Source organism: Cyprinus carpio, chromosome A9 (assembly GCF_018340385.1).
Source record: "Cyprinus carpio isolate SPL01 chromosome A9, ASM1834038v1, whole genome shotgun sequence".
Classification (NCBI taxonomy): domain Eukaryota; kingdom Metazoa; phylum Chordata; class Actinopteri; order Cypriniformes; family Cyprinidae; genus Cyprinus; species Cyprinus carpio.
The window spans coordinates 17,503,794-17,516,609 of record NC_056580.1 but is presented as its reverse complement, the minus strand read 5'-3'; the positions used below and the strand labels follow the sequence as shown (position 1 = coordinate 17,516,609).

General features: G+C 35.9%; 1 protein-coding gene across 7 annotated transcripts in view; it reads right to left on the bottom strand.

Moving 5' to 3' along the window:
- Positions 1-1,851: 1,851 nt before the first annotated feature.
- LOC109065842 (TBC1 domain family member 4-like) overlaps positions 1,852-12,816 on the bottom strand; it is a 32,715-nt gene continuing 21,750 nt past the window's right edge. For 6 of the 7 annotated variants that reach the window (XM_042763850.1, XM_042763844.1, XM_042763847.1 and 3 more), the window contains 9 exons: positions 12,108-12,317; positions 10,834-10,836; positions 9,773-9,934; positions 8,366-8,524; positions 8,007-8,251; positions 6,725-6,884; positions 6,365-6,534; positions 4,928-5,104; positions 1,852-3,947 (listed from right to left, as the gene is read on the bottom strand). In XM_042763850.1, the coding sequence (XP_042619784.1) occupies positions 3,705-3,947; positions 4,928-5,104; positions 6,365-6,534; positions 6,725-6,884; positions 8,007-8,251; positions 8,366-8,524; positions 9,773-9,934; positions 10,834-10,836; positions 12,108-12,317 (1,529 nt within the window). In that variant the 3' untranslated portion in view covers positions 1,852-3,704. The remainder of the gene's footprint in view (positions 3,948-4,927; positions 5,105-6,364; positions 6,535-6,724; positions 6,885-8,006; positions 8,252-8,365; positions 8,525-9,772; positions 9,935-10,833; positions 10,837-12,107; positions 12,318-12,816) is intronic. The other variant, XM_042763851.1, reaches the window with a different exon arrangement.

Genomic DNA, 12,816 nt, shown 5'->3' with positions numbered 1-12,816 from the left:
TAAGCATAGACATTTATCAGGCTGAACACAATCAACCCAGACTTTCATTACACTTTAACAGGTCAGCCTAACACTTTTTATGCAAAACCTTTGAAATTTTGAAAACTGAAATCTTTAGGCTTGACATACAAGCAGTCCTTTCTCATTTAAATGTATAATATGTCTTAAAAAACTAATTGGGTAGATTTTATATTCATTTATATATATAAGTTTTTCTTTGATTAATAAAAAGGATTATACACACACACATATATATATATATATATATATATATATATACACACAATACACACACACATATATATATATATATATATATATATATATACACACACACACATAGGTGCCTGAGATACTATATGGTTTTGCACTGTCCCTGTATAAATACTTGTAAAACTTGTAATGATGAAGTATTATTTTAATAAATAGCCCTGTTTGTTCAACATATCAGATGCAATTAAACTAGAAACACACAAAAGGCAGATTTTATACTTTTATACTATATATTAGTAACAGTGGTACTTTGTGATAAATGTAACAGTAAATGAAAAAGTTCTATTATATAAATACATTTTATGTGTGCATAATAATGTTAGTCAATACACAACAAATATATCTTTAGATTATGACTATATGTATGCACAGCAAGACTAGTTAATAAGAAAAACACAATTTACACTCTCCAAAGATGATCCATTTCGAAGAATATCACTGCCGTTGTTAATATTGTTGAAATATATATATATAATGTAAATAAAACGGTTCATTCTTTTAGTGGGAAATTGAGGGCTGAATTGTTGTGCATAAACAGGTACCTGATACAGGGACTAATAATACTTATTACATTATTGTGCGTTATAATTATTCTTGCTCTCCCATACTCTACGAACAGGCAAAACTTCCTTATTTCTCCTCTGAATATGTATTAATAGCAACAGGGCACATGATGGCAACCTTTTAATTCACCACTGACTTTCAAACATCACCTCAGAGAGCAATCAATGTGCAGTCCAGTTGACTTTACTGAACCAAAAAAATCTGCAGGCTGTCTTGTTGTATTACATGTTTGCAATGGCAACATTATAAAAGCATGAAATTTACATCACAAAATTGTTGTGCTGTTACAAATCAATACTGGCCTTGAGATAAAGGAGAAGCAGCCAGCTCTCCATGACTGGAGTCTCAGACCTGCTGTTTAACAGCCGCCGGTAAAGGGAACATCCATAGGGCTCAATTTCAAATTCAAGCATAGTTTGCAGGAGGATCTGTTTACTGGACAGTAAAGAAAATAATGCAAAATGGCTAAAGTATGTCATCATTTTTAAGTCTTACAGGGATTCTGGTGCTCTTGCCATTGTGCGTATTATTTGAGCCTCAAACATTAATGCAAAATGCAGAACACATCTGGGAATAAATATCTAATGTAAACCTGGAAATTAAAACAGAAAACAACATTTGAATCTTTATCATTTTTCTCAGTTGTTAGATGGTGTAAACTGTGGATGATGGTCTATGACTGACATTTTGCAGTGTTACTGGAAGATGTCCATGCATCCCGTAATATTGCAAATAAACCTTCACATAATACACTTGAAATAACTATAGAAGTATTTGATCACCATACATGATTATTCAAGTTTATATTGAGTTTAGTTACATATAAAACTACAAAAATGTGTATTGTGATTGCCATTGTGTTGCTATGATTGCACATTGCAATGTGGCTGCTAAGTGTTCTGGGTGGTTGCTAGGCGTTTGCTCTTGGCTTGTGTCCTTCCTTCAGTGTAGGTTTACAGAATGCTCACCTTGGCAAGAACAACAACTAATAATAATAATAATAATAAACAGAAATTGAGGTACAAAAAGTTGATTTTAATAGATTATAGAGGACTGACAACTCAGCCAAAATCAAAAGAAACAATCAAGACATTGTCAGCACACTGCACACACACTTTCAATGGTGACACTTTTGTTGATTTCAAACAAAAGTGCATCTGAAATAAATGTAGTCCAATAAAACTCAACATCTTCGTGTTGGAGTTATTGAGAAGTAACAGCGGCACGTGACAATGAAAATGTGAGAGTAATGATCAACAAGTTTTGGCACACTGGACAAAGTATGATAAAGAATGACTGATATATCAAACGCACCATCAGATCAAATACAGAAAAGTTGGACAATGTGACCTTGTTCTTGCTCAGTGAATCCTTTCTCCTCTGTCCTTCACACTGCATCACTTGCGTGCAGGATTATTGCTAGAATATACCTCCTCTGAACAGGTGATGTATTTGCAGCCCTTGATTAAACGTGCATACGTTTTCACTCTCTCCAAAGATATGCAATTTTTTTTTTTTTTTGATTTGATTTGCAATGTCACAGAAATGTATTTTTGAAAAAAAGATAAAGAAAATTATCCCAAAAACAAATTTGATCAGACAAATTATTCACGGCACTGGTATCCCCCACAATGTCACCTTTTGCCATATTATGTTCACACAAACATAGAACAGCTCTTGATTACATTTACCAACACTTCCATTAGAGTGAGGCAATGAGGCAAATTCTGATCGGTTTAGTCAAGACAAACATAGACAATTTAAAAACAGACAAACAAAAATTAGTGTTCAAGTAGATATTCCTGCTTTAAATTTACATTCATGTAGTTAGATGAGTGACCAATACAGCGTCATTTCTCTTATGACATATGTACAATCATATTTGGCCACCATCAAGCTGAACAGCTGGTTTAAACCAATGTCTCATCTGTCGGTTTTGTTGCATTAGGCTCTTATGCCTAGGCCAAAATTAACTAAGGTCAAATAAAACCTGTAATCCAAATTTCTGACAAAAAAATAAAAAATAAAAAATAATAGATAAAATATAATGCTTTAGCATTTGATATCTACTGTATACAAATTCTGACAGATTCTCCTCGTAGCAGACTCTTTTGTAAGCCGCTCTCAACGACACAGAGGAATATTTTGAACAAGTCAAGACCCCTGCACTCTCAACACTACAAAAATATTTGCACAGATGTACAAATACAGTTGGTGCAACACAAAACAACAAAAGATAATTTGTAAAGTAAAATCCCCAAAGGATTGAGTGTTTTTTTTATGCGACCATTATACACTGCATTTTAAAGAATGCACACACACATTTTTATAGCATAGTATGCAACACAAGGTTTTTTAGGCACACTTCTTCAATGCACACACAGAATACTGTGCAATATCAGAGAGGGTATTTTGAGGACAAGAGACTCTTCATGTCTTCAGAAAGAGATTCGCTTGAAGTCCATAAGCTCAAACTGGGAAGTCTGGACAGCAGGAGTGTTTGCAAATTGCAGGTGAAATCATCCAGCAGCAGATGGTTTCACTTCCTGCCTGCACTTTAGGTGAAGCACTTTAAGCGAAAGGTCGACATGGTAAACATTTGGTTTCCTCCAAACATCTGATTTGGAGTGCCAGGCAAAAAAAACTTTCACAGTGAGCATAAAGTCACATGTGGACATTAATACAACACGCCTCATGCGTGAAGTAGCTGTGCTGCTCTTTGGAAAGACACTTTTGTATTTTTTTTTAAGTTTTGTCTGTGAGGCTGCATGTCTCTCAATTATGCCATCAAAGGTGAAGCATGATGGGAACACAAAAGAGGAGAAACAGACTAACTCTCTACTGACGTACCTATAATGAAGCATCAGTCAGTAGGATGGTGGCTTTTTGCAGGCAGTTTCTTTGGCTTTCCCGTTGGTGCTGGACTTGAGTTGGGTCATCTCCACTTCAGCCATGGCATCCGATGGTAAACTGCTACGCATGCGCTCAATAGTCTTTTGGTAGGAAGCTTTCTCCTGTTCCAGAGAACGAATCAGGTGCTTCATCTTGCTCTCGCGTGACAGGAGGCTCTCCACGCTGCCCTCCAATGTCTGAATCTTCAAACGAGCCGCCTGTTAATAAAGCCAAACATAAGAATTGATGAAGGAATCTTGTGAAGAAAGTATGCCCAAATTTTTGTCATGTGACTATATACACTACTGTTGAGGTAGTTTGGGGTTAATAACATATTTGAATGTTTTTGAAAAACAGAAAAACAGTAATATTTAGAAATACTATTACAATTTAAAATAACGGTTTTCTATTTGAATATATTTTAAAATGTTATTTATTCCTGTGATGCAAAAGCTGAATTTTCAGCATCATTTCTCCAGTCTTCAGTGTCACATGATCCTTCAGAAAACATTCTAATATGCTCATTTGATGCTCAAGAAACATTTCTTATTATTATCAATGTTGAGCTGCTTAATATTTTGAGGAAACCATAATATTTTCTTTGAGGAATATAAATAAAAAACACATTACACATTATGTAATGTATACAAAATAGATTTTTAATACAAAAACAAAAATATATATATATATATATATATATATATATATATTTGCCAATGGCTCAACTAATAGTATTAGTATTTAGTAATTGTAAGTTTTGCATCCAAATACTATTATGTTAATCTGGAAAATTTGCTAAGGGAGCCAAATATCTTTTCACTCTCCTTTGTATCATGTTTCTAGGAACAGCTTGTTTTTAGCAACAAGTTAGAAATGAGCATGTTGTGACGTTACATATTTAGACTAATGGAGTTTCAAGGATAATTCACTCTCCCACATCCATAAACACTAGCGGGTGATAAATCAAAAAGCTACTATCAATTGAATTTCCATTACTTTCATTTGAAATGTAAGAGACTGAACCAAAAAAACATTTTAATATTCCTCAGTAGTAAACCGAGTAGTGTATCTGTAAAGATCTTAGGTTTCAGGCTGTTTGTCTTTTGTGCTGTGCAGCCCCACACTGCCAATGAAGGCACAAAACACTTTGCTGCTTTTCAAACCACTACTTGTGCTCTTTTGATTGTTATATATCTACCTGCAGTTTCTCTAGTAAGTCCATGTTCTGTTTCTTGAGCTGGACATTGGCTTTCTCCAGTTTATCAAGCCTATCAGAGTCCTCTGATGGTGGAGGAGCGTCTGACAGCTCATCCTGCAGGACGTGGTACTCCACTTCATACGCATGCAGCTGCTTGGAGATATCCATCTCAGTTGCCTGCAAACAATATTTCATATTGATAGTTATTATTGGAGAATATGGTGCTACTGGAGATTCACACACATACCATAGCAAAGTATATCCAAACATAAAAAAATAAAAATAAAAATAAAATTCTAATCGATGAATTTTCGGTTACAAACACTTTACATTTGGAAACACTATTCAATATCAGCATTCACTTTGCAAGCATATTTGCTGTTTATTAGTACTTATAAAGCACATATGAATGCCTTATTCTGCATGAGCATATTCTAGATCCCTTAACCCTCCCCAATACCTAAACGACTACCTTACATGCCATCAATAAGCAGCAAATTAGGAGTTTATTTAGGGAAAAATTAAATGTGTTCCCTAATTTAAAGTGTTGCCGAATTATCTTTTTGTCATCTTGTTCTAGTTCATAGACAAAACAGTATTTTTATTTTTGAAAAGCAAGCTGCACCACCTAGTGGTTAAATAGAGTGCACTCTCGTGTACTACATTCTTCACATGCAACACTGTGTTCTGCCTACTATTAAAAATTGTCTGTGAAACAGTATTCAGTATGCAACAAAAAAAAAGGGTTCAAACAGTAGTATGCTACACTGTTGTCACACAATCTCTTTTTACCATATGCTTACTTTACAGAATAGCATCCAGTCTACATCTCAAAATGAAAAATTTATATTTTTAGTTTAAGTCTAGGAAGAGATATTAAAAACCATAGCTGTCAGTGTTGCTATAGTAACTGTAACTGAAATAAAATAACTGAAATAAAGCTGAAAAATACAATATAAATATTAGATGAACAACCGAAACTGTAAATTAATGTAAATGGAAATTTTAAATGTTCATATGTAATGTAAATAAGCTGAAGTACTTCAACTGAAAAGTAAAACAGTACAAAAAAAAAAATGCTGCAATATTCAGAAATATTATAATAGTATATAAAAAATACTAAATAACACTATGGCTGATATTACTTATAAACTTACTGTATATTAACTGATAGATTGTATGGAATATTTGAATATCTAAAAAAAAATAGTTTGGTCAAACAGACCAAATATTTAAAACTAGCGAGGCCAAAAAAAAAAAAAGGGTGAAAAACAAAGGGTGACAGGATCAGAAACGTACACTTTTCCTTTTACATTCACGTACATTTTATATTAAAATAATATCCTGATAATGAAAATAATTAAATAAATCTTTAAGCAACCCCCCCACCGCCCACCAAGACATGCAACAGAAAAGTTTATTTCATTTTAAATGTACCTTGGTGATTATCTCTTCCATCTGGCTGTGAGTGAGGGTGGGGATGGTGGATTTAAGGTAGTCTACAATACTTTCAAAGCCGTCACACTCCAGTATCTCTCCCTCGTGGCTGCTCAGCAAACACAGGGCCACCTTAAAAATCACCTCTGTGCCTTGGACAAACAGGAGGTCTGGCACACAGCACACATACATGCATAAGAGTCAAAGGCTATGCATTGGCTACTATACTTGATTTATGTGTGAAAAGCATACATTTGAACACACAAGATCATTTCACCACTATCCTCAGGTTCACCCGAGCCCCATCACATACATTCTTTCAGGTCTGCATAAGTTAGTTAGAAAGGAAGTGAAATATACCAAATATACGGGCAACAAAGCCAAGCTGGAACTGAGAGGCGAAGAGAGTGAGAAACCAGGGCGCGGCGTACAGGCTGGGACAGATCTCGTGCTCCTCCAGGTGAGTGTACAGGTTACGGTGATAGTCGTGCAATAGTCGGGACAGCTGGTACATCTGGATCTACAGACAGAGAAAGAAGTAAAAGTCCTCACACTTAGAGGAGTGAACTTTAAACTGGCTCAAATGCGACTGGCTGAGACAGGCTTTCTCTCATGGGATTAAACATTGGCACATCTGATGATGAATAACCACTAACAGCTGAGCAGGAAATAGTGTACAAAGGTGGCGACGGCTGTTCGAATACCACTTGAGCAAATGTTTAAGTCAAGTGTATTAAAAATACTCGCTGTTCTTGTCCTTACAACAAAATTGTTATGTGGAATTTTCTTTCACTAAAAGTACAGCACAAAAACAAACAAACAAAAAAAAATCTTACATTTTCATTTGTTTCGCCAGGCAATAAAAAAGTTGCTTTGAAAGTTAGACTGACACCTAGTGGTGTGGATGTAGCATTGAGCAAAAACATTTTAGTTGACAAGGACACTGTAACAATACCCTATTAACGACCATATTTATTATTAATTTTATAAATTAAAGTGTTCAAAAAAAGAAGCATTACGAGTAGTACTTGGCTGGTCATGTGATCAAAACATGGCGATCCAAGCTTTTTTTAGCCACTATTATGACTAAAATGTACAGAATGTGACTAGAATGTGTTCCTGTGGCTCAGTGGTAGAGCATTGCATTAGCAGCACAAAAAGGTTGTGGGTTCGATTCCCAGGGAACACATGTTAGGTAAAAAATGTTAGCCTGAATGCACTGTAAGTCGCTTTGGATAAAAGCGTCTGCTAAATGCATAAATGTAAATGTTATAAATGAAAGTGTCTGATAAAAGAGGTGTTACCAAGAAAAACGGAGTAGAATTTAGCTGGCCAAATATGCCAATCCAAGCTTTTTAAGTCACTTTGTTTACTGCAATGTACATAATATTAAACTAATGTGCCAAAAGTGCCATTCATTTCATTTGTTCCATCTCGTTAATAATCTAGTTTTTAATGCAAGAAGAAAGTAATTATCTAACATTCAGTCAAACAAATTAAGATACACACTCATTCCATTAATTGTTACAAAAACCAGTCCTGCTACATTTGACAATAGGCATAATTTAGATAATCAAACTTACCAGTTCTGAAAGAAAAACATGAACTTGTGAAAACTGATACTCTTACACACACAACGCACCTGCAGAGAGATCATGTCGGGACGGTACTGCCGGCGAATGCCTAGGTCGTACATGAGGAACTTGAGAGTGTCGAAAGCCTGTTCCTCGCTCATATGCAACAACAGCAAACCGGCCACAAAACTGATCCCCTGGCAGTAGCCCACCTCCGTGTCCAGCAGGGAGTAGGCCTTTAGAAGATTGTACAGAGACAGCTGTCCAGCTCCCAGCTGAGTGCTGAAATACTGGTGTGTTGGGAATGTCCGGCCTAGAAAGGATAGGGACATCACTTCAGTAATGTACTGGGTCAAAAATGTAATCATATACTGATGTTCATGTGAATTAGCAGAATAAACTATAAGTGCTTTGGTTAGATACAGACCGAGGTCGACCAGGATGGCATGTTGCTGTGTCGTGAGCTGTTTGAGGAGATCCTGATAAGACGTTTCAGGGGGCTGCTGCCTCTGCGGCAGACGGTGACGCAAACGATACTGCTGGGAGAGCAGGAGCCACACTTCACCTCGCCGACTTTTGGGGACACCTACAGAGCACACACATACAAACAAACAAAAGCATAAGGAAACTCTAAGGGTTGTTAAGAATACAGAATAGCAAAATTCACATGAAAAAGTATGTATTTCTATATATGTACACACTATTCAAAAGTTTGGGGTCAGAAAGATTCTTTTAAAGATATTAAAGGGATACTCCACCCCAAAATGAAAATTTTGTCATTAATCCCTTAACCCCATCGCTCCAAACCCGTAAAAGCTTTGTTCGTCTTCGGAACACAATTTAAGATATTTTGGATGAAAACCGGGAGGCCTGTGACTGTCCCATAGACTGCCAAGTAAATAACAGTATCAAGGTCCAAAAAAAGGTATGAAATTCATCGTCATAATACTCCATCTGCCATCAGAAGTGCAATCTGGGTTATATGAAGCAACGGGAACACTAATTTGTAAGCGAAGAAAAATAAATAACGACTTTATTCAACAATACCTTGGTCAACAGTCTCCTCTGTGTCTCTCCATATCACCGCATGCTCTTCTGTATCATCAAGATACAAGGATGCGCTGTTTTCTTTCAAATCAAAGCTAAATACACGTAGAAACAGCGCATTCTTGTGGCACTGATAATACAGAAGAGCAGGACGACGACTTTCATACCTTTTATGGAACTTGTTATTTACTTGCCAGTCTATGGGAAAGTCACAGGCCTCCCGGTTTTCATCCAAAATATCTTAAATTGTGTTCCGAAGACGAACAAAGCTTTTACGGGTTTAGAACGACATGGGGGTAAGTGATTCATGACAAAATTTTCATTTTGGGGTGGAGTATCCCTTTAATATGTTTAAATAGCACATTAGGACAATAAATTGATCAAAATTGATTTTAACATTACAAAAAGTTAGTATTACAAATGAATGCCGTCCTTTTGAACTATCTATTCATCAAAGTATCTTGAAAAAAAAAAAATCTTTCCACAAAAACAACTGTTTTCAATGGTTTTTTGAGCACCAGATCAGCATATTCTGAAGCATCATGTGCCATTGAGGAGTGGAGTAATGACTGATGAAAATTCAGCTGCCAAAACAAGAATAAAATAGAAAACAGCTATTTTGAATTGTAATAGTAATTCACATTACTACTGTTTGCTTTGGGGAGCATAAGAGACTTCTTTCAAATTCTTACTGACCCCAAATTTATGAAAAGTAGTGTACATATAGTATATAGACCAAAATCTTAGGGTTTTTTTGATGGAAGTAAAAAGATTAAACAGCTTATACCTTGACAGACCGCACTATGGATCTCTTCTTTCTCCCACTGTACTTTAGTGCGGCAGGGACTGCTCAACTTCCTGTCCCACAGGGCCTGCACCTCTTTTGAGCACTGACACACTTCCTGGTAGTCCAGCTTCATTTTCCGAATGTGCAATTCATCACGGCTGGCTGCAAGGTGAGAAAACCGATAGTCAGGTTTAGCACTCATTTATTCTGAACAACTGACATATTAACGTGTTGTTATTATGTATTACTTTGGATCTAAAAGCATTGAGTGTCAAAATGAAAGGGCATCATGATGTGACCCAAAATGTAAACAGAAAGGAAAAACAATGCTAAATGCTATTTAAATTGTAATTATGTATTCATATCTTTTAATTAAAATTCATTAAAAAGATTCATAATAAAATGTCATTCATCACATTATTTTGAGAATGTTTTATTTATTTTCAGATTTGGTATTGTGTAAAATCTGGGTCCAAAAGCAAAATCTGTTGAGAACCATTAATCAGTATTCAATGTCATGCATGCAATAATTTTGTCAGTTTCTGTTTGTAAAAACAAATAAAAAGTGTCTTTACAGCAATGCATGTACATTGGAAGCTTAACAGGCAAGCATGCATCACTGCAAATAAATGGTTGCATGCTTCTGATAGAGGATCATTCTGGGTTATATGCACCATAAGTCTCCATAGCAACTTTAGACAAGGTTCAGAGGGGATTGAGATATGGCACGGCCTTTTAAAGTAACCTTAACAAAGCATCACAACACATTTTTCACTCTCCAAGTTAAAAGCATACATGAGCATCTTTGCACAGAAGAGAAGAGAAAGACACTCTCTTAGACTCCAGAATTGATGCAACTCTGCAACTAATGGACTCAAAAGGAGAAAATTATATCCTACAAGACAACTGTTATTGATAATCTGAACTTGAGAACATTTAGCTATCTGCCTCATGCTGGTTTGTATACTACATTGTAGCCAAACAATGATATCATGCCCGACAACTGCTTGAAGTGCAGCCCATTCAGGCGAGACGTCAGTGCCGGTGCCGTATATTCTTACCTTCTACTCAGACATGTTTATTCAGTTCGGCCCATCCAAGAGTACACAAAAACAGACAGAAAACACCAAAACGGAAAAAAGGTAGAAAAAGTGACTTGAGTCTCATGTGTGATGCAGTTTGGCCAACAGAGGGCAATATTTCACAAAGCTTTGCTCCTCCAAAACAAAGTTCAAGTAAAACACAATAACACATACCTCTGGTTTTACAGACAAGGCTTCAGCCTAGTCACAGACTATGTAAATCAGAGCTGTGTCAAATGAAAGAAACTTGCACTGACTGATCTTAAAATATATCAGTGCCTTTGTTTTGGCTCAAGATGCACACCAGTAATGTGTTTTCTAAGGCACGTTTATGAAAAATTATTTAAATGTCCTAACTGAACTATGGCTTAATCCTGGCTTAGTCTAAACCCTGATTGTGAAACCAGGCCATAATGTGTTAAAGAGACTGAATCACTGATATTTTTTGAAAGACTAACTATTTTTGAAAGACTAATGCTGATTATGTAGCCTAGAGGTAACAGAACTGAAAGTGCACTCTTAAAGAACGTGAACATCATCCAGACATTCCAAACTATAATTAACTTTGCCCCAGAATGTAAAATAGAGGCAATGACACTTGCCCCTCTAAAAATAAGGCCAGGGCAAAAACAACAGTTTAATCAGAGTGACGGGAGGATACACTCCCTCTTCTGTGACTCCATAATGTCCCACAAATGCTGAATTGCTGCTGCAGGTTTTTACGCAATTGACAGACACATTTATACAGTGAATTCGATTGATTCAAGATTCATTTTTTATATCTTTTTATAACTTAATATATGCATGATCAAACCCATGACACTGCCGTTAGTGCCATGTTTGAGTTACAGGAACTATTTAAAGGGATAGTTCACCTAAAAATGAAATTTTGGTCATTATTTACCCACCCAAACATGACTGACTTTCTTTTATGCAATAAAAAAGTAGATGCTTTGAAGAATCTCCAGTGTGATTTTAGTATTATTTACATACTCAAAATTGCCATGTCTAGATGTGTTTTGGCAGGTTTGATGTCCAAGACACCAAATGTCATTCTATTTCATGTGTTTTGTTATCGAAACCAACACAGCAAGATTATCAGTTAGTATCAACTTAAATTTTGATCCGTTTCTAACACAAACCTATTGCATGCCTTCAGAAAAATAGAATTGTCATCCCAAATGAAGTGCAAATCCAAAATAAAAAAGGAAGGTTAAATTATAAAAGAGGAGAATACAAGTAGAAACACTAACCCTCCAGGCGCTGATTCTCTTTCTCCATGCGGATGAGCAAAATCTGTTGGTGGATGGCTTTCTTCCACAGGGCCCTGTAATCAGCTGGGCTGCGTCGGCCCTTCTCTCCACCAAAGCGCTGTTCTGATGACAAGGGGCTGACCTGAGGGTTTTGATCCCGGTTCAAAGCCCGAGGAGAAAGTGGCAGCAGCTCCCAGCCATCCATGTGGTCTGAAAAACAGCAGATGCAGACCAAAATGTATAAGACTCGTGCTCAAATGGCATGTAAAGAAAATAAAGTGATTTCCCTGACATAAATCTATTGTGATGGTACTATGATATCAATGGCAATAGCACTGTACAGAGTGTCATATTAAATTACCATATTCATATATAAAGATACATACACTGTTTAATAAAGTAATTCAATGTAACATAAAATATACCCCCCCAAAAAAAGATATAATAAGAATAGTTATTATTATTGATTATTATTATAAAATAGAGCTGTCAAATCAATTAATCGTGATTAATCGCATCCAAAATAAAAGTTATTTTTATTATTATTTATACCATGCATTTACTTCTTTATATTATACACCATTGTTACAGATTCAGTTTAAAGGGAGAATTATCTTGAAGTTCTGAAGCTTGCAGAACAATGATTTATCCTGCAATCTTGACTATAAATAGACTGCTGGGAGAACAGGGTGTAATGTTGCACCTGTCT